The sequence below is a fragment of the Amblyraja radiata genome, chromosome 22 (assembly GCF_010909765.2).
Source record: "Amblyraja radiata isolate CabotCenter1 chromosome 22, sAmbRad1.1.pri, whole genome shotgun sequence".
NCBI classification, from domain to species: domain Eukaryota; kingdom Metazoa; phylum Chordata; class Chondrichthyes; order Rajiformes; family Rajidae; genus Amblyraja; species Amblyraja radiata.
Genome location: NC_045977.1, coordinates 22,860,358 through 22,888,105, shown reverse-complemented (window position 1 = coordinate 22,888,105; position 27,748 = coordinate 22,860,358). Strand labels below are relative to the sequence as shown.

Genomic DNA, 27,748 nt, shown 5'->3' with positions numbered 1-27,748 from the left:
ACCTGGGTTTCTGGTGCTGTGAGGCAGCGGCTCTGGCTGCATCACATTACCTGCCTCAACCATGTCCCTGGCAGCTCGATCCATAGACCCCCCCCTCCCTCTGTGTGGAAAAGCTGCCACTCAGGTCCCTTTTAAATCTTCCCTCTCATAGGTAAAACATCACAGGATAGGGAGGCTAGTACAGAGTGAGACATCAAAGCTCGTAATGATTTTATTCACAGATTATATTATAGTGTGTAACATTTGTGTAATTTCACAGTCTAGGCGCAGGGCTGGGAGTGGGTGTCACTGGGGGATCATTGACATGGAGTATTACCGCACGTCACTGGGGTGGGTGACTGACCGATGGGTGATGCCTTAGCTGCGCTCCAGGGCCCGGCTCAGCAGCTGGTTCAGCCGCCCGATCATGGGGCGAGGGTCGTCGTTCAGCCCTGCGGCGATCATGGCGTTGTCATAGATCTGAAATGAAGCAGACTCTTGGTCACAGCAGGTCTCCGGAGGCCTCTGCTCACACCCAGCCTCACCGAACGCAGCACTCTCTGGAACCCGAGCCCACCGAAGGCATGGAACACAGCCTCACCTCCTGGTGCCCACTGGGGTGGCACACGCTGCCCCTCGGACAATTCAGAGCAGCAGGGAAACAGGCCATTTGGTCCAACTAATCCATGCTGATCACAACACCAACCAAGGCTAGCCTCACTTGCATGGGTTTGGGCCACCATTCCAATGCAGTTCCTACCACGCCCTCTGGCAGCTCGTTAGCAAGGCTAGCCCCACCAGCCTGTGGTAAAAACCAGTTGCTCAAGTCCTCATTAAATCGTTTCCCTCTCACCTTAAATCTTTATCCTCCAATCCTAGACACCCTGACCTGGATAAAAGACTGATTATCTACCCCAGCTATGTCCCATAACAGTTTCATACACCACCGTCTACATCTCATAATTTTATATATCTTATCAGGTCTCCTCCCCCCCCAACCTGACATTCCAGAAAAACAATCCAAGTTTGTCCAAAATCTCCTTATGGCTAATACCTTCCAATATTGGCAGCATTGTAGTAAACTTCCTCTGCACCCTCTTCAAAGCCTTCACATACTTCCTGTAACGGGGTGACCATAACTGCACGCAATACTCCAAATATGAAGTTGCATCATGACTTCTTGACTCTTATACTTAATGCCCTTAATTGTCACTTTCATAGAGCTATGCAGCACAGATGCAGGCCCTTCAGCTATGCCAGCCAAGTTGCTGCATCTACACTAGTCCCACCTGCCTATGTTTGGCCCACATCCCTCTAAACATTTCAGGGAGCCTTAGGACCCAAGATCACTCTGTTCATTAATGCTGTTAAGAGAAGCGGATCTAAGATCCATCAAAGAGGCAGCAGGGACACAATGGGCCGAATTACCGCAGAATGAAATCACACAGGCTGCAAACTTCCTGCTACACCTGGGCGAGTGAGTGAGGGAAGAACGGCAGACAGAGGTATGGACAGTAAATGAAGACAGGGAGGGTAAATGAAATCTGCCTACCACCTCTCCCCAGGCTCAGAACCTGTCCGCCCCTCCCTGCAGTACCGACCACCGCCAGCAGCAGCAGTGCAGCCCGCCCGCCCGCAGACTGCTCACTGCCGCCATCATGTGGCGGGCGGCAGCGCTGCAATGATCTGCAGCACCGGGTCAGGGCAAGGCCAAAGTGTGCTGGAGTAACTCAGCGTCAGGCAGCATCTCTAGAGGACGTGGGTAGGAGACTTTTTGGGTCTTCAGACTAATTATAAGGGGGAGGGGGTTGACAGGCAGATGGTTGGAACAAAGGCAAGAGATAACAGTAGGTGCAAGACAGGTTTGGGGTATTGCAGATTGTAAAAGCCAGAGAGGAAGGTAGCGGGTGTGGGGGGGGGGGGGGGAGAAATGGGCGGCAGTCCAGGTGGGCACAAGCGAGGGAAGAGGCATGTGTGGGGGAGAAAGGGGGGGGGAAGGGTTAGTTAGACGTTACCTAACCTTGGAGAATTTAATGTTAATACCATTGGGTGATATGCTACCCAAGCAAAATATGAGGTTTGGTTCTCCAGTTTGTGTGTGGCCTTACTCTGACAATGGAGGAGGCCCAGGACAGAAAGGCCAGTGTGGGAATGGGAAGGGGAGTTACACCGGTTAGCAACCAAGAGATCTAGCAGGTCTTGGTGGACCAAGCGCGTGTTCAATGAAACGGTCGCTTAGTCCGTGCTTGGTGTCGCCGATGTAAGGCCATCCAGCCACCCTGCCACAAACCTGCTGCTATCAATAGCTCAATGACACTTTATTGTCACAGGAAGTCTGTAGCAATGGTGTGGGGATACAGGAATTAATCCAAGCAGCAATCAAAAAAATGTCTAGTTGCAATACGAGCAAAAATGCTGCCAGGTGGTGTCGTCCAAGTCACAGTGCACACAGCATACAATAGTACAGCTCAGGAACAGGCTCTTTGGCCCACAATGTCCATGCCGAACATGAAGCCCAGTTAAACTACTCCCCTCTGCCTGCAGAGTCTGGATTACACTCCTGCCATTTGAAGGGCGCAGGACCTCAGTGCTCTAAACTGGACCCCTCGCAGCCTTGCCACAGTGCCGGATACCGATGATGGACCCCTCACCTGGTCAAGCAGCAAGCAGGCCAGCTCCGGATCGCCATCCCGCAGCTCGTTCAACTTCTTGATCAGGACGTGGCTGCAAAAGGACACATTGTGAGGGGCAGCTCTGCCAGAGTCACTGAACCACCGCCATCCCAAGTCTGCTCCCTTTCGGCCTGAGCCTTCTCCCACCCTCCATCCACAGAGCCCCCTCCCTAGATGCTGACCTGCTGTTGATCTCCAGGGTAGGCTGCAGGACCTGTGCCCGCTCCTCGCTGGAGCCGGCCAGCTGCTGTGTGCGCAGGAAGTGCCGGGCGGCGCCCATCTCCAGCACCGTCACCATGGCCGGGTGTGTGTCCAAGCGCGGCGTCAGCTGTTAAGGGGAGATACAGACTGATTGCACCCAGCACCAACACCCCTCCCCCCCCCCAACCCCAACCCCTCGTCGCAAACGCACATGTAGAGGGGGAGCGAGGGGTCTAATCGAGGTCTACAAACCCACGCGGGGACCATTGGGACCTGTTGCCACAAACCTCTCCGCACAACAGGGCATATGCATCCCAAGCGCTGGGGGGAGGGGGGAAGAGACTCACACCGTGCACAAAACGTGAAATGCGGCGGGGGAGCGGGGTGGTGGTTTACATTGTTGTTGGAAAATGGGGGGATTGTAGGTAATGGGGGGAATAGGGAGAGTGTAGTGAATGGGATCTGTGTAACAGATTGCAGTGCCAGAAGTCACAAATTAATTGCAGGAAATGGGATTAGTGGATGGCTGGCATGGATATGATGGGCGGAATGGTCTGTCTATGTTACGTGATTCCAGACCCTTCAATGGCCACTGCGTGAGGAAGGTGGTTTACTCAGTGGGTCAAGCAGCATCTGTAGGGGAAGGGTGGTTGACGCTACAGGTTGGGGCTCGTGCCTCTGACTGTTACCTTGATGTTGGCCACCCGCTCTCCGAGACCGTTTCTCATCCAGGCCACCAGCCCCTCCGCCTCGGCATCAGACAGGCGCTCCGTCGCTGGAAGGAGAAGTGTACAACATTATGAGAGGTGTAGACATGGTAGGCTGTCAGATCCACGAGGCCTTTGGGGGTCCGTTCTATCGACCAATGGGGTCACGGCTTAAACTGCGCCGTCTTCACAACCCGTATAATTATAATTGTTCAAAATGACAGTTTGAGACAATGTGAGTTCAACTGTTGCTTTTCAAACCTCTAGCAGACCCAGGCTCTCCGGTCCCCGTCTGATCGACCAGCCGCTGCTACTGCACTAAATCTTCACCTGACACATGAGGAACAGCAGGTGCTGAAATCCTGAGCAAAGTGCTGGAGGAATCCAGTGGGTCAGGCAGCATCTGTGGAGGGAATGGTCTGAAGAAGGGACCCAAATGAAACATCGTCTGACCATTCCCTCCACAGATGCTGCCTGACCCGCTGGGTTCCTCCAGCACTTTGTGTTTTGCTAAGGATCTTCACTGATCCCACTGCAGCAAGAGTAGTTCAGTGTGAGTGCAACACACCCTGAGTCTGGCCGGGCGTGGCCACCCCACTCTGTAGCTTCCTTGCCCTGGCCCCGCAACAGTAACGCACCCACCACAGTACCTGCCCACACCACACCCACCACAGTACCTGCCCACACCACACCCACCACAGTACCTGCCCACACCACACCCACCACAGTACCTGCCCACACCACACCCACCACAGTACCTGCCCACACCACACATACCATTGTACCTGCCACCGGGGGTCGTACCTGCCTTGCTGTCCTCGTACTTCTCCTCCTTGTAGTGGTCCACAACGATGCCGGTCTCCACCGAGATCATCTTCTTCTTGTCAAACTCACGCAGGTGCAGCAGAGTCAGCTCATCAAACTGGTCGTAGCAGAAAAGAACCTGCAGCGGGCACAACAAGGGGGGTTTTACAGTCACAGTACGCAAACAGGCCCTTCGGCCCACCCAATCCATGCCAAACAAGGGGCCCCTGTCCCTCAAACCAGGGGTGTCAGACCCATTTTAGGTCACGGGCAAAATGTGACTTCATGCGCGCCGGATCGTGCCGCGAACGCAGCCCCATCCGGCACTGCGGACAGCTGCAGCCTGCTCTGGCATCGGGTAAATCATCCCGTGGGCCAGATCGGACCCCTGTGCGTTTCACACCCCTGCTCTAAACCTTAAAAGACACAAAGTGCTGCAGTAACTCAGCGGGTCATCTCTGGATGGGTGACGTTTGGGGTGAGGTCATAGGGTGAATGTGCAAACACCACACAGACAGCACCTGAGGTCAGGATTGAGCTGACAGCAGGTTCCGGTACGTGTGACAATGGAACACTCCCGATTGGCGATGAGGAGGGGCTGCAGCCCCAGTGGGGGCTTCCCTTCTAAATCACCACCCCCCCCCCCCCCCCCCCGCGCCCCCACTTTGCTCTAACCCCACCCCCGCACTCCCCCACTCTCACCTCCATCTCCTTCTGCTTCATGGCCTCGAAGTAGGGCGAGTGCAGTGCCAGTTGGCGTGTGGGGGCACACAGGTAGTAGATGTTGCGGCTGCCAGCCTTCATCCTGCCGCCGTACTCTGCCAGACTGCTCACCTCTCCCGCCGGCAGTGCCGACGACTCGAACCGCAGCAGCTTCCCGATCTCCTCCTGGAGGAATAGGGCGCCCGTTAAAGGCAGCAGCTCCACCACAGCCGGGATGGTGCAGGGCTGGAGGGGGGGAGCGGCAGCGGCAGGACAGGCCCCGGCACTGCACTGGTGCCAATGTGGCACTCCTGCAGCTGGGAATGGCACTGCTGCTGTGGGCTGGTGTGCAGGGTGACAAGAGGTGCCCAGGCCCAGTCTAGGGAACTGCACACTAGACGTCGTGTTTGGTGTAAAGATGCAGCATGGAAACAGGCCCTTCGGCACACCGAGTTCCTGCTGACCATCGATCACCCGTTCACACTAGTTCTATGTTATCCCACTTTCTCACCTGCTCTGTACACACTAGGGGCGATTTACAGAGACCAATTAACTGACAACACCCGCACGTCTTTGGGATGTGGGAGGAAACCTGAGCACCCACGTGCTCACAGGGAGAACGTGCAAACTCCACACAGATAGCACACACGGTCAGGATCGAAACTGGGTCTCTGGCGCTGTGAGGCGGCAGGTCTACCCGCCGCGCCACTCTGCCAGTCTTATGTATGTGAGCGTTGGATAGAGATACCTCTCCCATCATAAACAGACCAGCTGTCCACACACTCCCATGGCTGGCTGGGAGCTGCTACAAATGTTTACTGAATCCATTTCCCAGGGTGGAAATGTCAAAGACGAGAGGGCATAACTTTAAGGAGAGAGAGGGGCAAAGTTTAAAGGAGATGTGTGCGGCATGTTTTTTTTTTACATAGAAAGCGATGGCTGCCGTGGATGGTGGTGGAGGCAGATGCGAGAGTATGTTTAGGAGTCTTTTAGATAGGCACATGAATATGCAGAGAATGGATGGATGTGGATCACGTGTAGGTAGAGGACGTCATCTTAACCTGGGATCATATCTGCACAGACATTGTGGGCCGAACGACTTGTTTTAGTGTTCTACGTTGCACTGAGTTGGGGGTGGCAGGGTGGGGCAGTGGTTCGGTGTGGGGGTGACACAGACCTTGACGTTCTGGTCTGTGGCCGTCACGATGCCCTCGCGGACGAAGAGCCCGTAATCATCGTAGAACTTGAGGAACTTTTCCGGATCCTTCTTGCCCTGCTCCAGGAGGAACTTGATCACCCGCTGCTGCAGCACCTCCCGCAGCTTCCTGCCACCAAACGCAGTCGTGAGTCGCCGGGACGGCACGGGGTGAGCACTGCGCTGGGGCACGGGGAGAGTGCTGCACTGGGGCATTGGAAGAGAGCGCTGCGCTGGGCACGGGGTGAACACTGCGCTGGGGCACGGGGAGAGCATTGTGTGGGTACGGGGTGAGCACTACACTGGGAGCCTGGCCGTCTGGGACAGCGGATCAGCAGGACCCTGGGGCCACTGAGCAGGTGGGGGTGCCGCGAGGAAATCAGAGACCACCAAGGGGCACAGGGACCATCGAAGGGAGGGAGAAGAGTGGGGTCCCGGGATCACCGAGGGCAGGCCCCACCCCCCCCCCCCCCCACGTTGCGGGGGAGGAGTCCCGGAGTGAGCAGCATCAGGACCCTGGGCTCAGAGTGTCTCCCCCCCCGACACCCACCCTCCACCATACCTGCCCCCCCATCATATCCCCCTGCCCGACCCACCCCATCTCTCCCCAGCACCCCTACCTGATGAGTGCGCTCTCCTGCAGCAGCTCCCTGCTGAGATTGAGGGGGATGTCCTCACTGTCCACCACACCTGCCGGGGACGGACAAACAGACAGACGTGAGGGTGGCCCAGCAAACCTCCTCTCCTCTTCCCCACGAGAGGCCATCGAGGCAGCACAATGTCACGTGGACAGGGGCATGGATAGGCAAAGTTTAGAGGGAATATCCTCGGTCTCCTCCATTGTCAAAGTGAGGCTAAATGCAAATTGGAGGAACAGCATCTCATATTTTGCTTGGGCAGCTTACAGCCCGGTAGTATGAATGTTGATTTCTCTCGCATCAGGTAGCCCTGGCATTCCCTCTCTCTCTATCCCTCCCCCACCCAAGTCGCACCAGCTTCTCATTTTCACCCTACAAACAACTTTCAATGGCCTGTTTCCTTTATCATCGTTACATTTTGCATATCTTTCATCATTGTTCTTTATCTCTCCACATCATCGTCTAAATCTCTCGTTTCCCTTATCCGAAACCAGTCTGAAGAAGGGTCTCGATCCGAAACGTCACCCATTCCTTCTCTCCAGAGATGCTGCCTGTCCCGCTGAGTTACTCCAGCTTTTTGTGTCTATCCAAGGTTTAGAGGGATATAGGCCAAACATGGGCAGGTGTGACTATTCTGGATAGGGGAAGTTTGGTCGGCATGAGTAAGTTTGGCCGAAGGGTCTTTTGACTTTTAGACTTAAAAGATACAGTAGAGAAAGTCCCTTCGGCCCAGAGTCCACGACGACCAATGATCACCCCATACACTAGCACTATCTGTACACAATTTACAGAGGGCCAACAACCCCGCACGTCTTCGAGATGTGGGAGGAAACCAGAGCACCCGGAGAAAACCCATATAACGGAGAACGTGCAAACATCACACTGACAGCACACAAGTTAGGATTGAACCTCCTTGTAGTGGTCCCCAGACTTACCCCGGAGGAAGCGCAGCCACTTGGGCAGGATGTCGCTGGCCTTGGTCAGGATCAGCACCTTGCGGCTGTACAGAGCAACACTCGAGCCCATCTCCCTGCTCACATCAAACATACTCGGCTTCTGCACGGAGAGAGGGACAGCCTCTTTATGTTTTGCCTCAACGAAGTCTACTATTCTGACTGTACAACTGTTGCACTTTTGTGATTTATGAATATAGTTTGATGTACAGCATGATTTTACGGAATCATTTGCTAAGACTTTAACTGTATCTAGGTAGGCTACAATAACGTGTCATTGCACCATTGTATGCCACCTTGGTCAGCATGGAGACAGTGGGCCGAATAACCTGTATTTGTGCTGGATTACTCTATTTTGGCTCCCACCCCGTCCCTCACCGTGCCCAGTGCGCACAGCTACCCTGGTTACGGGACGGTGTACCAGTGCGTGCTATTTACGTGGGTGCAGCAGTGAGCTGCCCCCTGCTCGGCCACCCAGCACCACCACCCCCCCCTCCCCCCCAGCCCAGAGCCGGGCCCGCTGCCACCCACCGTGTCGGGCACGTAGAAGACACTGCGTATGTTGAGCGGGGCGTCGGCACGGTACTGCAGCACGTAGCGCGGCTTGTCATATGCCTTGGCCACGTAGCGGTAGAACTCCTCGTGCTGCCACTCGCTGATCTCCTTGGGGTCCATCATCCAGAGGGCCTAGAGCACAGGCACAAGGTGTGAAACAGGCCAGCGGTGTAAGCTTGGCGGCTGGGGAACCGCACGCGGGGTGGAGGGGGAAATGTGCCAGAGGGAAGACGGGCCGGGCGATTTTTGCACCGGGCAACAACAGTGGCAGGAAACAGTGACAGGAGGGGGGGAGAGAGGGATTTGTGCCGGATGGGGCGGATCTGTGTCCGGAGGGTCCCTTCTGCACGTGGCCGCAACACCCACCTGCAGCGTGTTCAGGCGACGGCCATTGAGGTAGATGGGAAAGCTGACAAAATTACTGTACTTGATCACCACCTCTGGAAAATGAACCGAGAGCAGCGTTAGAACAGTCACAGACTCCCAGCAACAGGGTAGTTAGACCGGTTACCAGCTATAACCCAAGCCTCAGACCTGGTCACCAGCAGTAAACGGCTCAGTACTTGTAAACTTGTACTGAGCAGCTGAAACATTGTTGCATCATCCACAGGACGGCGCAGCTCTGAGCGACCCCCCCCCCTCACACAGCAGCCCCAGACCCACCCACAGTACAATCCCACCCCACATGCAAATCTGCCCAGCTCTTCGGATGAGACGATGTTGACCAGTGATGCAGCCAGACCCCAGACACATCCAGCTGTGGGCCCCAGTTCAAATTCAGCAGAAATCTCCGGCTGAGCTCCAGTACCGAGAGCTTCACGGAAAGTTTCAGGTTTATCATTGTCACGTGTGTCAAGGACGGAGAAGCTTTGTTTTGCACAGTATCCAATAAGATCAGATAATACTATACATGAATACAATCAAGTCAAACTCAAGTACAATAGGTAGAGCAAAGGGGAAGATACAGAGTGCAGAATATTGTTCTCAGCATTGTGGCACATCAGCTCCAATGTCCACGGAAGCCTGATTACAGAGGGGTAGAAGCTGTTCCCGAGTCTAGTGGTGGGCACTTTCAAGCTTCTGTACCTCTGCTGGACTGCATAGTATTTATGTATAGAAACATAGAAATTAGGTGCAGGAGTAGGCCATTCGGCCCTTCGAGCCTGCACCGCCATTCAATATGATCATGGCTGATCATCCAACTCAGTATCCAGTACCTGCCTTCTCTCCATACCCTCTGATCCCCTTAGCCACAAGGGCCACATCTCCCTCTTAAATATAGCCAATGAACTGGCCTCGACTACCCTCTGTGGCAGAGAGTTCCAGAGATTCACCACTCTCTGTGTGAAAAAAGTTCTTCTCATCTCGGTTTTAAAGGATTTCCCCCTTATCCTTAAGCTGTGACCCCTTGTCCTGGACTTCCCCAACATCGGGAGCAATCTTCCTGCATCTAGCCTGTCCAACCCCTTAAGAATTTTGTAAGTTTCTATAACATTCCCTCTCAATCTCCTAAATTCTAGAGAGTATAAACCAAGTCTATCCAGTCTTTCTTCATAAGACAGTCCTGACATCCCAGGAATCAGTCTGGTGAACCTTCTCTGCACTCCCTCTATGGCAATAATGTCCTTCCTCAGATTTGGAGACCAAAACTGTACGCAATACTCCAGGTGTGGTCTCACCAAGACCCTGTACAACTGCAGTAGAACCTCCCTGCTCCTATACTCAAATCCTTTTGCTATGAAAGCTAACATACCATTCGCTTTCTTCACTGCCTGCTGCACCTGCATGCCCACTTTCAATGACTGGTGTACCATGACACCCAGGTCTCGCTGCATCTCCCCTTTTCCTAGTTGGCCACCATTTAGATAATAGTCTGCTTTCCTGTTTTTGCCACCAAAATGGATAACCTCACATTATCTGATTTATCACATTATCTGATAGTATTATCTGATCTGATTGGCATGCAAGACAAAGCTCTTCACTCGGTAGATGTCACAATTACAATCCTAGACCCATGACAGGAGTTCCTGAGGGTGTAGCAGAGCAGGAAGAGGGGAGGGTGGAAGGCAGGGGGAACACCCCCCCCCCCCCCAGGGTCAACACACCTGATGTCTCACACCTCGGGCACCTTCAGCCTCTCACCTTTGACCCGGTCTTCATTGGCAAACTCCTTGCAATCTTCCTTCAGGTGAATGACAATCTTGGTCCCCGGCGTCACGTCCAACGCTTCAGTCACCTCGAACATGCCCGAACTGAAGGCAGAGAAGTCCAGGGTCAGCAGTGTGGCAGCACTGCCCACGCCCCCTCCAACACCACGCTCCCTCCTCTCACCCCTCTCCCTCCACCACACTCCTCCGCGCAGCGACCCTCCCCTCCATGACTCCACCTTCTCTGTGACTCCCCACTCTCTCTCGGTGCCCCCCCTGCCAGGCATAGTTTCTCACCACCCCTCCCCAACTCGGCCCGGTGAGGGGTGGTCTCTCACACCCCAACCCCCCCCTCGGTGCGTGATGTAGTCTCTCACCCGTCAGAGACCCAGTGGTGTGCGGGGCTGCTGGGCTCGGCGGCCTGGGTGAATACCTCCACTCTGTCGGCCACCATGAAGGCGGAGTAGAAACCAACTCCAAACTGCCCGATGATGCTGGAGCCGGCCTCGGCCTGGCCCTGCAGCGCCTGCAGGAACGCCTGCCGCAAGCAGAGAGGTCAGTCCAAGCCCGTCAATGCCTTTCCCTCCGCCCCGTGGCCCTGGGAATGACCCCTTGGCAATGACCCGTAAACATGATGCATGCCGGGAGAGGGGGCACAGCCACTAATGCAGGTGTCGGGAACCACAGTGCCAGAAGCTGCTCTGACAGTGCCAGAAGCTGGCTGTCTGCTCGAGTTCTCTGATCATCAAGATTCAAGAGTGTCATTTGTACCAACAGGGCGGCACAGCGGTAGAGTTGTTACCCCACAGCGCTAGGTACCCAGATTTGATCCTGACTATGGGTGTTGTCTTTACTAAGTTTGTACATTCTCCCTGTGACCTGGGTTTTCTCCAGGTGCTCTGGTTTCCTCCAAAATCCCAAGGACGTACAGGTTTGTAGGTGAATTGGGTTTGGTAACATTTGTACTAGTGTAGGGGTGACAGCTCGGATTGGCTGGGCCGAAGGACTTGTTTCCGCACTGTATCTCTAAAGTCTAAAGTAAAGTCTAACAGAACAATGAGATTCTTACTTGCAGTAGCATAACAGGCCCTTTAAACACAGTACACATTGATAATATATAATCAAACATTCAATAGAAATGTCACGTTCTGACGTGAAGGGGACATGGATTTTAACACCTTTTCTCTACAGAGGCTGCCTGACCCACTGAGTGGGACCGGCATTGTGGGTGTTGAATTAAAGAGACATACCAGGACTGCAACTGCAAGTAAGATTCATCCAGACGCACCTGGCCAGGATGGCATTGTCTGTGGAGACACATTGACCACCCGAGAAGGCAGAGCAGGCAGGGGTTGACTTGGAGGCACAAGGATCTGCAGGTGCTGAATGTTGAGCAAAACACAAAGTACTGGAGTACTGCAGCAGGTCAGGCAACATCTGTGGAGGGAATGGGGAATGGACAGGCGATGTTCTGGGTCTAAAGGGTCCCAATCCGAAACGTTGCCTGTCCGTTCCCTCCACAGATGCTGCCTGCCTGCTGAGTTCCTCCAGCACTGTGTGTTTTACTCAGCGAATGACGCAGCTTGTAACAAGAACATTTGACCCTCTGAGGCCATCCTACCTTTGATCCCGAATGTGCAATCGTTCCCAGATTCTGAATGAGCTCTTCCCTGGTCATCCCCAAGCCCGTGTCCTACAGGAGGGAGGGGGTGGGAGAGGGGAAATAGGTTACCGGCAACGTTTAAAGCAGCAGCTGGGATGAGCACAGAACAGCCACAGACTGGCAGCCCCACCAGGGCCCCACCCTCACCCCCACTACTCTACATCTCAAGAACCAATCTTGAACGCCTTAAATCATAAGTCATATGAGCAGAATCAGGCTGTTCCGCTCATCAAGTCTACTCTGCCATTCAATCATGGCTGATCTATCTTTCCCTCTCAACCCTTTCCCCTGCCTTCTCCCCATAATCCTTGACACGCTTACTAATCAAGAACCTGTCAATCTCCGCATTAAAAATACCCAATGACTTGGCCTCCAAGTTGCTCAGCATTTAATACCGGCACATCCGATTTCATCTTCTCCCTCTCAAACTGCAGGTTGAATTTGATTATATTATGGTCACCACCTCCTATGGGTTCCTTTACCTTAATTACATCAAATGGTGAGCTTTAGCCTGTAAGGCAGGGTGGAGGAGAAGGCAGGGAGCGGAGGGGGGGGGGGGGGGGGGGGGCAGGGGGGTGGGGGGGGGGGTGGTGGGGGGGGGGGCACCCATAAAGACCAGCACAAGGGCGGCTAATCACCATGGTTTCTACAGACACCCCCCATTTCCTCAGGACGGGTTACCCTGCCCCCACACCACCAGGATTTACAGCTGCCAACATTTGGAGATCCTGGAAGCAGTGGCACAGCTCGACAAGGTGGCCACGAGGGCATCCGGCACACTGGCCTTCATTGAACGGGGGGGGGGGGGGGGGGCAGAGTACAGGGGTTGGAGCGTCATGTTACAGCTGTACAAGACGTTGGTGAGATTGCACCTGGAGTAATGTGTACAGTTCCGGTCGCCCTGCTGTAGGAAGGATGTAATTGTGCTAGATATGACGCGGGAAAGATTCACAAGCATGTTACTGGGATTGAGGGGTTTGAGGTATCGGGAGGCCAGATCAGTTTTCCCTGGAGTAAAGGAGGCTGAGGGGTGACCTTAAATCACAAGGGGCCCAGATGGGGTGAACAGTCCCGGTTGTGTTTATCCTAAGGTAGAGGAGTCAGGCAACTTTTTCCATTCAGACAGTGGTGAGTATATGGAACGACCTGCCTGAGGCAGTGGTAGAGGAAGGTACAATTACAAAGTTTAATAGACATTTGGACAGCTACACGAATAGGAAAGGTTTTGAGCGTTACAGGTAAGTGGGACCAGCTTAAATGGGGCATATTGTAGCAATGTTACAAAATTTTGAGATTTTAAAAATCAAGTCTGTAATTTATCCCATCAGATAAAGCATAAAAATAAGTTTAATTTGACATCTAATTCACTTTCATATCTCAAGTATTTAAAAAGTTATGGCCATTTTCATACTCGGAAATGAGCATCTTGTTCCCTATTGATTTTCTATGGACATAACAAAAAAGTTGTGATCGTGAACAGTCAAAAGCCCATAACTTTCTTAAAAATTAAGAGAACTGAATGAAATTTTCAGTTATCATAGATTGAAGCATTCTGAAACAAATATAAAATAATCTTACTTGGATGACCTGAAATTAAAGCATATAATTAGTTAGTTACCTAATTGTAGCTAATTTCAGACTTCAATTACTAGATCTAAACATCTATCTATTTCTTAATAAATGATTAACATTTTTAAATAGCCTAAATGTCCAAATAATATTCACAAATAATTCACAATAAAACATGATTTTTAAATCTCATTTACATTAATTTATAGGCCAAATGGAAGGAATTCAGTGTTCAATTGCTGTAAATAAATGCCCATTTAAATCAGCTTTCTAGTGGGTCCCTGTGGAACGCGCTGGTTTAGAACGTTCACATTGTGGTAGATTTGTGCCTCAAATGCCCAGAAAAATACTGCGCGATATAATGGGCCCAAATTGAGCTACTCGCAATATTAAATTTTGTATAAAAGGATCTTTAGAAGCCCTTTTGAATGTAAAAATATACAGCATACCTTCTGCTATTTTCTTTATGAGACTCTGCGGTTGATGACGGTCGCGGGTTTAAAGATTGATTTTTAAACTACTATAACTATTATTCAAGGCCTTTAAACCTAATAATAGCTTTTGCGACGGGGTCTTCCAGCGATTTTTCGTTAATAATTAACTAGGCTGAACATTTTCGATTGGAACAGCTTAGAGAAAATCGCGTTTTAAACCCGCCCCCTCTAAACGGCGCCAAAATCGCGCACAGCCTCAGCAGCAGATCTTCAACGACGCTTCAGGTAGGCTTTGCAACATACCTACATATTGGTCGACATGGACGAGTTGGGCTGAAGAACCTGTTTCCCAGCTGTATGACCATGAATCTCCATAACCAAGTGTGTTTCCCCTGTGCTCTGGTTTAAGAATGGGACTAACACAGGATGAGTGTAATTAGGTGGCTGATGGCTGGCATGGCCTGGTTCTCTTGGGTTAGGATTCTCACCTGCACGGTTAGGGTCCTCTTGTCCACGTCGGTCTGGAGGTGGATTTCCAGCGGTCCCTGCGGGTTCCCACTGCTCACCAGCCGATGCCGCAGCTTCTCCAGGGCGTCGCTCCCGTTGGAGATCAACTCCCGAATGAACACCTGCAGTCAGCAACCGGATAAAAACCATTCAGGCAGAGGCAACGGCAGCGACCACGATCGGCAGCAAGGCAATGGAGCAGCAGAGCTCGGGGAGGGGGGCATTGCTCACCTCCTTCTCGGAGTACAGGGAACGCGCCACTATATCCAGAAGCTGCTTGGTCTCGGCCTGAAATTCGTGCTTCGATAAAGATCCTGTGTAAGGACATGCAGTGAGAGCAGAGTTCAAACAAACCGACAAGATTGTCAGACGGAAGGAGTAAAGAACCGGGGCCATTCCTCTCTGCAGAGGGAGTACCTCTGCAGAGGGGAGAATCAGGAACTGCTGAAAACCACGTGGGTCTTGTTTAAACAAACAAGAGTGCTACTCCTCTTTTGTCACGGATCAAAGAAAATTAACCGGAAACTGAGCTAGTGAGGGGAGTATAGAGTGGCAAAAACAGGTAGAGAGGTGAACTGTGTAGGCATAGCGTGCTGCATGATGTGAGCAGAGACAGAGGCAGAGTGCGGGAACTGAAGTGTTCAATTGAGTATAAGGGACAAAGAAAAAATATATTTTTTTAACGAAAAGAAACGGTGGTGTGTGAAGGGATCAATGCTGTGGCTAAAGGGGGGGGGGGGGGGGGGTGTTATGGGCAAGTGCAAGGAAGCTGTACAAGGCTTTGACAAGCTCACACTGCAGCTCTGTGTTGCCCTGGCCTCTGTATCTACTAGAGGACAGACCATGGAAGGGGTGGCGCTAGAAATCAGCAGCTCAATGCCCAGTGCAGGGGGCTGCCCTACAGGGGACAGAGCAGGTCTGACTGGTACCTCCCAAGGGAGCAGGACGGGGAGGGTGACGGCCCGGGGGTGAGAACAGCCGGTCCTTGTCCCGCCCCACCGGGTGTCGGGGGGGCTCAAACGTGTGGGGTACTTGTGGTTGAGCAAGCCCCCGCTCAGCCGGAAGTATTAATCGGACCCAGGCGCCGTAATCCATCCCGGGAGCCGGTCAGACACAATTTGAGCCTCCTTTCCTCGACACCCTTCATCTCCCTCCGAGACACAGGGAGGCGTATCCTGTACAGGCTCCTCCTCCACACACTGCACTTCCTCGCCCTGGTCCACCGTCCAGACACTAAGTGGCGGTCGGTGTTGCCTTCCGGCCGCGAGGGGCCCCCCCGGTGGGGGTCCCTCTACGCAGGGATTCTCCCCCTCTACATTGGGGACCTGGGGTGGAGGGTATTGCACCGAGGTGTTCCCTGCAACCTGTTTCTCTCGCGGTTCACAGACTCGCCAGCCGCCTGCCACTTTTGCGGGCTGGAAGAGTCTGTGTACCACGTGTACATGGAGTGCGTGAGGCTGCAGCCACTATTTGAATACCTAAAGGGGCTGCTCTTGCCTTCTGACTGCATTTTTCACCCACCATCCTCATCTTTGGACACCCTGTGCGTAGGGGAGAGGATAGGGCTGAAGATGTTCAAAAGGGAACTGCAGATGCTGGAATATCGAAGGTACACAAAATTGCTGGGGAAACTCAGCGGGTGCAGCAGCATCTATGGAGCAAAGGAAATAGGCGACGTTTCGGGCCGTCTGAAGAAGGGTTTCGGCCCGAAACGTCGCCTATTTCCTTCGCTCCATAGATGCTGCTGCACCCGCTGAGTTTCCCCAGCAATTTTGTGTACCTAGGGCTGAAGATGTCCTGGTTGGGTTGCTCCTGGGCCTGGCCAAGCTGGCGATCCGTGAGTCACGGCGCCAGGCGGTGGAGGGCTCTACCCGAGCTGGCTGCCTGCCCCTTTTCCGGGGATACGTCCGTGCCCGGGTGCAGTTAGAGAGGGAATACGCACTGTCTACGGGAACCCTGAGGGAGTTCCGGGACCGCTACTCTACAGGGTGTAGAATGTATCCTCAATAAGGATTGTATCATAATTGTATAACAGTTTATTATGGATATATGTTTGTATTGTATTATGGTGGTGGGTTCTGGCTTGTTTTATTGTAGTGTAAATATTTTTTAATAATTGAATAAATGTTTTGATTATATTAAAAAAAAATTAAAAAGGGAGCTGGACGGATGATCGCACTGGACATACAAGATGTGGAAAGCATGAGCAGATTACAAAACTGCAGGCTGTTTTGTCACATCAGAGACTGGGCCCTGGTGTCGGGCTTGGAAAATGAAAATAAAAATCAATTATTTTTTTACAGAGGGTGGTGTGTGCCTGGAATGCACTGCCAGGGGTGCATGGAGGGATATGGATCACGTACAGACAGAGGACACGTCAGATTGGATCATGGTCGTTATGGGCAGGCCAGGCCGAAGGGCCTGTTCCTATGCTGTACTGCTCGATGTACTAAAGGGCTGGCTCAATGCTGTAAATAATTTCCCCGAGGTCAGAGGGAGTCATTAGGAATGGACAGAAGGGCAGAGATGGGAAGCAGAATCACCCAGACCCAGGGTTGTGGCAGGCACCTGGTGTCTGAGCTTCTCTCTGCACAATTGGTGGGGACTGGAACGACCCAAGTGGGCGAGGGGAGGCAGATACGACAGTAATGTCAGAGCAGATCATTACCAGGGGGACCCGCATGTCCTGGGGAGAGAACTGGGCCAGTGTGGAACCGTCTAGACTGCCAGGCTGCCAGACATCATCCACATTACAAACTCAGTCATCCACGTCTGCGCGACCCACCTTTCAGTTTCTCTGAGTCGGTGATAATGTTGTGCAAGGATTCTTCCTCCGGACTCTGAGCCGACTGCGTGCTGTATGGACGCCAGGGGAGCGAGCCGGCACCCGGCAAAGATGGGCACTGCAACGTCCTGCCTGCAAAGATGCCCATGAACAGGCATCAGTAAACGAACATAAACGTCAGCGGGTTACCCCCCCCCCCCCTCCCCCTTTGCCACAGGAGCTGCTTCTCTTGTTGATCCCTCGCCCAGCCCAGGCCGTGGCGAGCAGCCGCACGGTTCGCGGTAACGCCACCCAGACAGTCAGCATCTGCTCCTGTCTGACAAACAAACTGTTGAGGAGCTCTCTCGGTGCAGCTTCCCGATCCCAATCCTGACCCTCCCTCCACCCCCAGATGCTGCCCGACCCGCTGTTCCTCCAGTGGACCGACTGTCACCCAGAATTCTCATCTCCCCCTCCCACCCCCCGTCTTGGGCACATTATAGGAAAGATGTTGTTAAGCTGGAATGGGTAGAGAAGATTTATGATGATGTTGCCACGATTTGAGGGCCTGAGCTATAGGGAGAGGACGAGTAGGCTGGAGCTTTATTCCTTGGAGCCCAGGAGGATGCGGTGTGATCTTGTAGAGGTGTATAAAATCATGAGAGGGATTGGTAGATGCAGTCTCTTGTCCATTGTAGGAGATTCGAGAGCCAGAGGACATAGGTTTAAGGTGAGAGAGGAAAGGTTTAATAGGAACCTGAGGGGTAACTTTTTCACACAAAGGGTAGTGGGTGTATGGAACAAGCTGCCAGAGGAGGTAGTTGAGGCTGGAACTATCTCGATGTTTAAGAAAGTTCGGCAGGTACATGGATGGGACAAGTTTGGAGGGATATGGACCAAGCGCGTGCAGGTGGGACACATGCTGGTCGGTGTGGGCAGGTTGGGCCGAAGGGCCTGTTTCCACGCTGTAAGACGCCATGACCCCTCTGACCTGCCGCTGTGCAAGTCCTCAGTCCCCGCACCAAGTGTCGGGGCGGCCGCGGAGCCTCAGGTGACGGGACGAGCCGGCGCAGCGCAGCCAGGATCCCGCGGCCGCGACTCGCTCCGCTCTGCGCCATCTTGTCGCGGAGTGACGTCAGGGCGCCGCTGGGTCCTTCCTGGTGCCGCAGCGGCGGACCTGGGAAGAGCTGCCCACTCAGCGCCTGATTGGAAACCGGAACATTCAAAGAATAGACAAAAATATAAACATCTGACCGTTGCCTCCCACTTCACTTTCTCGGGAAGTCTTCCCGCCACAACCTCCGCATTTCCCCAGCCTCGCGCTGCCTCCCTCCTGCCAGATCTTCTCCCCAGCCTGACATTGGTTTTGTCTTTGTGTGCCTAAAAGGTGTGTGTGTATGTATGTGTGTGTGTAGTGTGTGTATATGTCTGTGTATGTGTGTGTGTGTGTGTGTGTAGTGTGTGTATATGTGTAGTGTGTGTATGTCTGTGTATGTGTAGGTGTGTGTGTGTGTGTGGTGCGTGTGTATGTGTGGTGTGTATGTGAAGTGTGTATGTAGGTGTGTATGTGGTGTGTATGTAGTGTGCGTATGTATGCGTGTAGTGTGTGTATGGTGTGTATGTGTAGTGTGTGTATGTGTAGCGTGTGTGTGTATGTGTAGGTGTGTGGTGCGTGTGTATGTGTGGTGTGTATGTGTAGTGTGCATATGTGTGTGTGTATGTATGTGGTGTGTATGTGTAGTTTGCGTATGTGTGTGTGTAGTGTGTATGTGGTGTGTGTATGTGTAGTGTGTATGTAGTTGTGTGTGTGTAGTGTGTATGTGTAGTGGGTGTGTGTGTAGTGTGTGTGTGTGTGTAGTGTGTATGTGTAGTGTGTGTGTGTGTGCGCGCGCAGCTGAAGTGTCTATAACCAGGGTCACCATCTCAAAATGTGAGATGGACAACGATCAGAATGACACCCCAGAATTCTCCACCCACGAGTTTTACGGCAGCTAGTCATAGTCACACAACAGGGAACCAGGCCTTTCAGTACAACTCATCCATGCCCCATCTAATCTATGGACATTTACCCGTGTTTGCCCCATATCCCTCTAATTATTTATTTTCAATGTACCTATCCAGTTGTTATGGTACCTGCCTCAATTATCTACTCTTAACATCTCGTTCCATACACCCACCACTGAAAAAGTTACCTTTTAGGTTCCTATTAAATTTTGCCCCTCTCACCTTAAAGATGTGTCCTGTTTTTGATTACCATACCCTGGGAAAAATACACTGTGCGTTCACCCTATCCCCTTCATGATGTTATACACATCTATAAGATCACCCCTCAGCTTTATGTGTTCCAAGGAATAAAGTCTTAGCCTGCCCAACCACTCAATAGATCAGGCCTTCAGGTCCAGGCAACATCCTTGCAAATCGTCTCTGCACTCTTTTCTGCCTAACAATATTGGTCTTACAGCAGGGTGACCAAAGCTGAACACAATTCTCCAAACGCAACCTTGCCAACGTCATGTGCAACTGTATAGTTCACAGTTTATTTAGGGACTTCCTGATATTAAGAGAATCAAGGATATAAGAACAATGCAGGAAAGTGGTGAACATGTACAAAAAAGGGACTGCAGATGCTGGTTTACAACTGGATAGAGTCTGACGAAGGGTCCCGATCCAAAATGTCGTCTGTTCTTCAGAGATGCTGCCTAACTCACTGCCTTTTTTTTTTGCAGGAAATTGGTGTTGAGATAAAAGCCACAATTTCATTAAATGGCAATGGGAGCCGTAAGGAGCCACATGGTCATCTCCTGCTTCAATTTATGGCCTTATGTCCTGCAGCAATGAAGTCAGGATGATCAGCACTCTTCCAGCCCTGCATTCATACCATACCTGCCTCACACACAATGTCACACAGGCATCTCCCCTTATTAGTGATCCAAGAACAATCTTTGGTAGGCTCCTTGTAAGTTTCTATCAAAGAAGTATACCTATTCCTTTTCTGAGCCGTTAATACAAAGAAAAATAAAATATCATTGTGAACTCCTCAAACAGCAGATGATGGAACTACTCAGCAGGCCAGGCAGCATCTGTGGGCAGAGAAACACAATCAGCATTTCAGTTCAAAGACTGAATTTCAATTTAAGGAACCTGATTGGTTGAGAAATGCTTTAAAATGTTGAGGTTGAGAAAGCAGGTAGAGCTGCTGACTCAGCACCAGTTATCCGTCTTTGATCCAGAACACAGGTGGCATCTGTACGGAGTTTGCACTTTCTCCGTGACAGCGCGGGTTTCCTTCGGGTGCTCCAGTTTCCTCCCACATTCCAAAGGCATGCGGGTTTGTAGGTTAATTGCCCCCTGTAAATTGCCTCTTGGGAATAAATGAGAAAGTGGGTTAACAAAGAACTAGTGTGAATGGGTGATTGATGGTTGGCGTGGTTTCCATGCTGTATCTATAATCTAAACCAAATAATCTGCATTTATCTATGATACTTGTGTTTCAATCCGTTTGTGAGATTCTTCAATTATTTCATACATTCAGGATTCACCCAAGTCTTCAAGAGTCAAGAGTGTTTTATTGTCAAAGTGTTTAAGAAGGAACTGCAGATGCTGAAAAATCGAAGGAACACAAAAAAGCTGGAGAAACTCAGCGGGTGCAGCAGCATCTATGGAGCGAAGGAAATAGGGTCTGAAGAAGGGTTTCGGTCCGAAACGTTGCCCATTTCCTTCGCTCATAGATGCTGCTGAACCCGCTGAGTTTCTCCAGCTTTTTTGTGTACCTTTGTGTTTTATTGTCATATGTCCCAGATAGGACAATGAAATTCTTGCTTGTTGCAGCACAACAGAATATGTAAACATAGTACATAACCAGAGAAGAAAAAAAGTTTAGTGTGTGTATACCAAAGATCCTATAGCGAGCAAGATAGTCCACTCCTGCTAAATCCAATGGGCTGACGTGTAATACGCAACAGAGCAGAACGTCGGCCTTCTCTTCGGCCATTTCAGTAACCCGACCCGACTTTGTATATCCCTCTCGCAGTGTAATCAGCATTGCGGGGGAACAGTTTGTGTGTGCGATATAGGGTTAGATTCATAATTCTGTTAATTTATAATTCTGTTAAATTTTGTTAAAGATTAATATGTTAACAAATTATGATTCTGTTAATTGTCTTTTTTTATGTTTTTTTAAAAACATTTATTTTTAAATGGCTCATGTGCTGTGTTTGAGTTGATTTTTGTATTACACTTGCACTCTGTAATTCATCTAATCACACTGGGATTGTTCCTTAATGATTTTTTGTGTCTATGGGAGTGTTTTTCAACAATAAAATGGGTCTGGTCTTCCCAATAGCCAGAGAGTGGAATGAGATCTGTCTGTAATGGCGGGGTTATCTAAATGAAGTATTTAACAAAACAAAAATTGTTTTGAGCTAGATTAAAAAATGATGTATAATTTAAGGTTGGTATATTCAGCGAGCATACAACTGATTAGATTGTGTAGGAAAGAACACACATACACACACATATATGAATATGATATAGATGTATATAATCATATAACACACACATATATATTTCTCCAGATTTTGATATATAATGATAAACTTTATTTTGGACACAAGGCCCAGACAAGGGACATTACATAAAAACACATTACAAACCTCCCCGCAACTTTACCCTGGCGTCCCAGCCGTGCTGATCCGAGCCAGACTTCCCACACGCTGTGGAAAGAACATAGGCATCTTCTTGCTTTTTATTGTGAGGCAGAGAGGCAGAAAGAAAATGAGAAGATTTTTATCAAAGATCTTTGATTTTTACGAGAATGTTTCCGTAAACGGCTTCCGTCTCCGCACTAGTATCTTTGCTCCGCTATGGGATCTTTGGTGCAGAGACGGAAGCCGATTACGGAAATGGGGTCGAAGATTACCCATGACTCTGTCCATGACCCTACTTCGTCTTTTTCGTCGAGTGGACTATTTTGCTCGTTATAGGATCTTTGGTTATACACATGCACACATACTCAATAAATAACAAATACAGTGCAATAATAATGATAGTATGTTGCAGTTCAGAGCTTATTAGTTGTCGTGTCCAATAGCCTGATGGCTGTAGGGAAGCAGCTGTTCCTGAACCTGGACGTTACAGTTTTCAGGCTCCTGTACCTTCTTCCCGATGGCAATGGTGAAATGAGTGTGTGGCCAGGATGGTGTGGGTCTTTGATGATGGTGGCTGACTTTTTGAGGCAGTGACTTCGATACATCCCTTCGATGGTGGGGTGGTCAAAGCCGGTGATGGACTGGGCAGTGGTCACAAATTTTGCATTGAATTGAAAAATAGAAATATTCAAGAAAAACAAGTTTAAATGAAAAAAATGCACACATAGAACATAGAATAGTACAGGAACAGGCCATTCGGCCCACAAATTTCTGTGCTGATCATGATACCCCTCTATTCCTTGCATATCCAGATGACTATCTAAAGGCATCTTAAACGCCAGTATTGTGTCAGTTCTACCACCATCGCGAAACTAAACCCACTAAATTCTTCCAGCAATTTGCTTTTTCTTCCAGATTCCAGCATCTGCAGTCTCTCGCGTTTCCACGTCATATAACCATATAACAATTACAGCACGGAAACAAGCCATCTCGGCCCTACAAGTCCGTGCCGAACAATTATTTTCCCTTGGTCCTATCTGCCTGCACTCATACCATAACCCTCCATTCCCTTCTCATCCATATACCTATCCAATTTATTTTTAAATGATACCAACAAACCTGCCTCCACCACTTCCACTGGAAGCTCATTCCACACCGCTACCACTCTCTGAGTAAAGAAGTTCCCCCTCGTGTTACCCCTAAACTTCTGTCCCTTAATTCTGAAATCATGTCCTCTTGTTTGAATCTTCCCTATTCTCAAAGGGAAAAGCTTGTCCACATCAACTCTGTCCATCCCTCTCATCATTTTAAAGACCTCTATCAAGTCCCCCCTTAACCTTCTGCGCTCCAGAGAATAAAGACCTAACTTATTCAACCTTTCTCTGTAACTTAGTTGTTGAAACCCAGGCAACATTCTAGTAAATCTCCTCTGTTTTGTTGACATCCTTCCTATAATTGGGCGACCAAAATTGTACACCATACTCCAGATTTGGTCTCATCAATGACTTGTACAATTTTAACATTACATCCCAGCTTCTATACTCAATGCTCTGATTTATAAAGGCTAGCATACCAAAAGCTTTCTTTACCACCCTATCTATACGAGATTCCACCTTCAAGGAACTATGCACGGTTATTCCCAGATCCCTCTGTTCAACTGCATTCTTCAATTCCCTACCATTTACCATGTACGTCCTATTTTGATTTGTCCTGCCAAGGTGTAGCACCTCACATTTATCAGCATTAAACTCCATCTGCCATCTTTCACCCCATTCTTCCAAATGGCCTAAATCACTCTGTAGACTTTGGAAATCCTTTTCATTATCCACAATCTTGGTATCCATTATCTTGGTATCATCTGCATACTTACTAATCCAATTTACCACACCTTCATCCAGATCATTGATGTACATGACAAACAACAAAGGACCCAACACAGATCCCTGAGGCACCCCACTAGTCACCTGCCTCCAACCCGACAAACAGCCATCCACCATTACCCTCTGGCGTCTCCCATTCAGCCACTGTTGAATCCATCTTGCTACTCCTGCATTTATACCCAACAGTTGAACCTTCTTAACCAACCTTCCATGAGGAACCTTGTCAAAGGCCTTACTAAAGTCCATATAGACAACATCCACTGCTTTACCCTCGTCAATTTCCCTAGTAACCTCTTCAAAAAATTCAAGAAGATTAGTCAAACATGACCTTCCAGGCACAAATCCATGTTGACTGTTCCTAATCAGACCCTGTTTATCCAGATGCTTATATATATCATCTCTAAGTATCTTTTCCATTAATTTGCCCACCACTGAAGTCAAACTAACAGGTCTATAATTGCTAGGTTTACTCTTAGAACCCTTTTTAAACAATGGAACAACATGCGCAGTACGCCAATCCTCGGGGACTATTCCCGTTTCTAATGACATTTGAAATATTTCTGTCATAGCCCCGGCTATTTCTACACTAACTTCCCTCAATGTCCTAGGGAATATCCTGTCAGGACCTGGAGACTTATCCACTTTTATATTTTTCAAAAGTGTCAGTACTTCTTTTACTTTGAAACTCATAGTATCCATAGCTACTCTACTAGTTTCCCTTACCTCACATAATTCAATATCCTTCTCCTTGGTGAATACCGAAGAAAAGAAATTGTTCAATATCTCCCCCATCTCTTTTGGCTCTGCAGATAGCTGTCCACTCTGTCTCTCCAATGGACCAATTTTATCCCTCGTTATCCTTTTGCTATTAATATAGCTGTAGAAACCCTTTGGATTTACTTTCACCTTACTTGCCAAAGCAGCCTCATATCTTCTTTTAGCTTTTCTAATTTCTTTCTTAAGATTCTTTTTACATTCCTTATACTCCTCAAGCACCTCAATTACTTCATGCTGCCTATAATTATTGTAGATCTCCCTCTTTTTCCGAACAAGATGTCCAATTTCCCTTGAAAACCAGGGCTCTTTCCAATTTTTACTGTTTCCTTTCAGCCGAACAGGAACATAAAGATTCTGTACTCTTAAAATTTCCCCTTTAAATGTCCTCCATTTCTCTTCTACATCCTTCCCATAAAACAAAATGTCTCAGTTCACTCCTTTTAAATCATTTCGCATCTCATCAAAGTTAGCCTTTCTCCAATAAAAAATCTCAACCCTAGGTCCAGTTCTGACCCTCTCCATAATTATATTGAAACTAATGGTATTGTGATCACTGGACCCGAAGTGCTCCCCAACGCATACCTCTGCCACCTGTCCCATCTAATTTCCTAACAGGAGGTCCAGCACTGCCCCAGTATTCCCAGTATTCAGTGGTGTGTGCCCACACCACGATCCAAGACAACCTCTGATGCTCGATAGGAGCGATGCAAGGGCGTAACAGGATCGCAAAGGCGAGGTTAATGCACTTTAAGAAAGGCCGAGGTTGAATATCTGGAGTGATGCAAAAGCTGTTGTTATTGTGCTTCTGAGAATAAATGAATTACAATTGTAATATGCTGAAATCGGAACTTCTAGGCATTTGGAATTAACGTGGCATTAGTATAAATGGGCAGGTGATGGTGGGTCGAAGGGTCTGTTTCTATGCTGTATCACCACCTCTTGAACATAGAACAGTACAGCACAGGAACAGGTCCTTCGGCCAACAATGTTTGTGCGAGGCATGATGCCAAGTTAAACTAATCTCCTCTCCATGCACGTGATCCTTATCCCTCCATTCTCTGCATATCCATGTACCTATCCAAAATCCTGTTTAACACAACTTTCGTATCTGCCTCCACCATCACCGTGCATTGTAGTGCCCACTACTCTGTGTAAACAACTTTCCCGTTATACTTTCCCCCTCTGACCATAAAGCTATGTCCTCTACCTGCTGACATTTCAACCCTGGGAAATAGGTTATGATTGTCTACCCTATCTATGCTGCTCATCATTTTATATACTTCCTATCACGTCTCCTCTCAACCTCCAATGTTAAGGAGAAAACAATCCAAGTTTGTCCAACCTCTCCTTATAGCTAATGGCCTCTAATCCTGTTACACTTCTTCTGCACCCTTTCTAAAGGTTCCACATCTTCTGCAACGGGGTTACCAGAACTGCACAAAATATCTCTATCTGTTTCATGGTAGACTTGAACGCTTTGTGTAGCACCTTTGAACAATCTCGTCAAATTCACCTACAATCAGATTCAATCCTCCCATCCTAAACCATGCTAGAAATCACCATCTCTACATCATCAGGTAACAGCGAGTTGTGGGATGAGGACACCGCATGTGCTGCAGATGCCATACTGAGACAAGTTTCCAAAGGATTTTTTGTCAATGTTCCTCTCAAGTATCTTGGGAGGTTTGACATTAAGGGCACTGCATAATTAACAGAGTCATACAGTGCGGAAACAGGCCCTTCGCCCAACTCGTCCACGACAACCAAAATATCCTATCTATGCTAGTCCTATTTGGCTGCATTTGGCTCTATATATCCCTCAATATCCCTCATATCCCTCTAAACATTTCCTGCATATTTTTGGAATCTTGGCCTGAGATGAATAAAATTGAAATGCTGGCAAGAACTTTTACATTGAAACTCTCACCGTCTTTTGAGAAATAGAGTCATAGATTCATAGGGTCATACAGCACTGATAGAGGCCCTTTGACCCACCTCGTCCATGCCAAATGCACCACCTAAGGTAATCCCATTTGTCTATATTTGCCCATATCCCTCTAAACCTTTCCTATCCATGTGCCTGTGCCTGTCCAGTGTCTTTTAAATGGTGTTATAGTACCTGCCGCAACTACCTCCTCTAGCAGCTCGTTCCACACACCCACTACCCTTTGTGTGAAAAAGTTGCCCCTCTGGTTCTTATTCAATATTTCCCTTCTCACCTTAAATCTCTGCCTTCTAGTTCTTGAGTCTCCTATCCTGGGTAAAAATTGTGCACTCACACAATTTATTCTCCTCATGATTTTATACACCTCTATAAGATCACCTCTCAGCCTCTTGTGCTCCAAGGAATAAAGTCCTAGCCTGCCCAACTTCTCCTTATAACTCAGGCCCTCAAGTCCTGGCAACATCCTCATAAATCTTCTCTGCACTGTTTCCAGTTAAAATACAATAAATACAAACCACTGCGTGCAAGCATTCGCACACACACACACATAACTGGGCATGTGAAGTTATCTTCATGTTAATTCTAAAATAAGCATTTTCACAGAATTATCACAAATAAGCCACTTGAAAGCAGAATAAACGGTGAAATCCTGTAAAATGAATGTCCTGGGGAATGAGAAAGCACGTTAAACAGACACCAGAAACCACAAAAAGTTTTCAAAAACCAAACATGTCACATAAATCGAGGAGAGGAGAGAGAACAAAGACACAGTTGCTGCAGAATTTACACACATGATCCAATAATACAGGTTTTATTTTCATAGATTTTAAATGTGGTCTAGATAAGGTCAGATGAAAGGGATCTTGCATCTTAAAGCTTGCAAGGATCTCACAGAAGACAGGCCATATCTGCCTCCCAGTGTACATATGATCAATGCCACACAAAATCAACTCAAACAGAAACATATATAGAGCAAAAATAACCAATAACCCAAATACGCACCCACTGAC

At 49.3% G+C, this 27,748-nt stretch overlaps 1 protein-coding gene across 1 annotated transcript; it reads right to left on the bottom strand.

The window, feature by feature from the left end:
- Positions 1 to 193: 193 nt before the first annotated feature.
- trap1 (TNF receptor associated protein 1) lies at positions 194 to 18,625 on the bottom strand. Its single transcript, XM_033040658.1, has 18 exons — positions 18,482 to 18,625; positions 17,512 to 17,643; positions 14,958 to 15,040; positions 14,708 to 14,848; positions 12,175 to 12,246; positions 10,931 to 11,091; positions 10,549 to 10,658; positions 8,773 to 8,846; positions 8,383 to 8,538; positions 7,834 to 7,954; positions 6,881 to 6,950; positions 6,243 to 6,390; positions 5,066 to 5,251; positions 4,364 to 4,502; positions 3,542 to 3,627; positions 2,834 to 2,979; positions 2,631 to 2,703; positions 194 to 459 (listed from the first exon to the last, which is right to left on the bottom strand). Exons 1-18 carry the CDS (start codon positions 18,606 to 18,608, stop codon positions 358 to 360), a joined length of 2,127 nt encoding a protein of 708 aa, XP_032896549.1. The 5' UTR covers positions 18,609 to 18,625; the 3' UTR covers positions 194 to 357.
- Between the last annotated feature and the right edge of the window lie 9,123 nt (positions 18,626 to 27,748).

Bases quoted from the DNA above. Each gene is read 5' to 3' on its own strand.
- trap1 (XM_033040658.1), bottom strand. From the start codon at position 18,608: ATGGCGCAGAGCGGAGCGAGTCGCGGCCGCGGGATCCTGGCTGCGCTG. The intron at 10,659-10,930 runs GTGAGAGACTAC...CTCTGCCTTCAG, and splicing joins CACCACTGGGTCTCTGACGG to TTCGGGCATGTTCGAGGTGA. The intron at 5,252-6,242 runs GTCTGTGTCACC...CTATTCCTCCAG, and splicing joins CCACAGACCAGAACGTCAAG to GAGGAGATCGGGAAGCTGCT.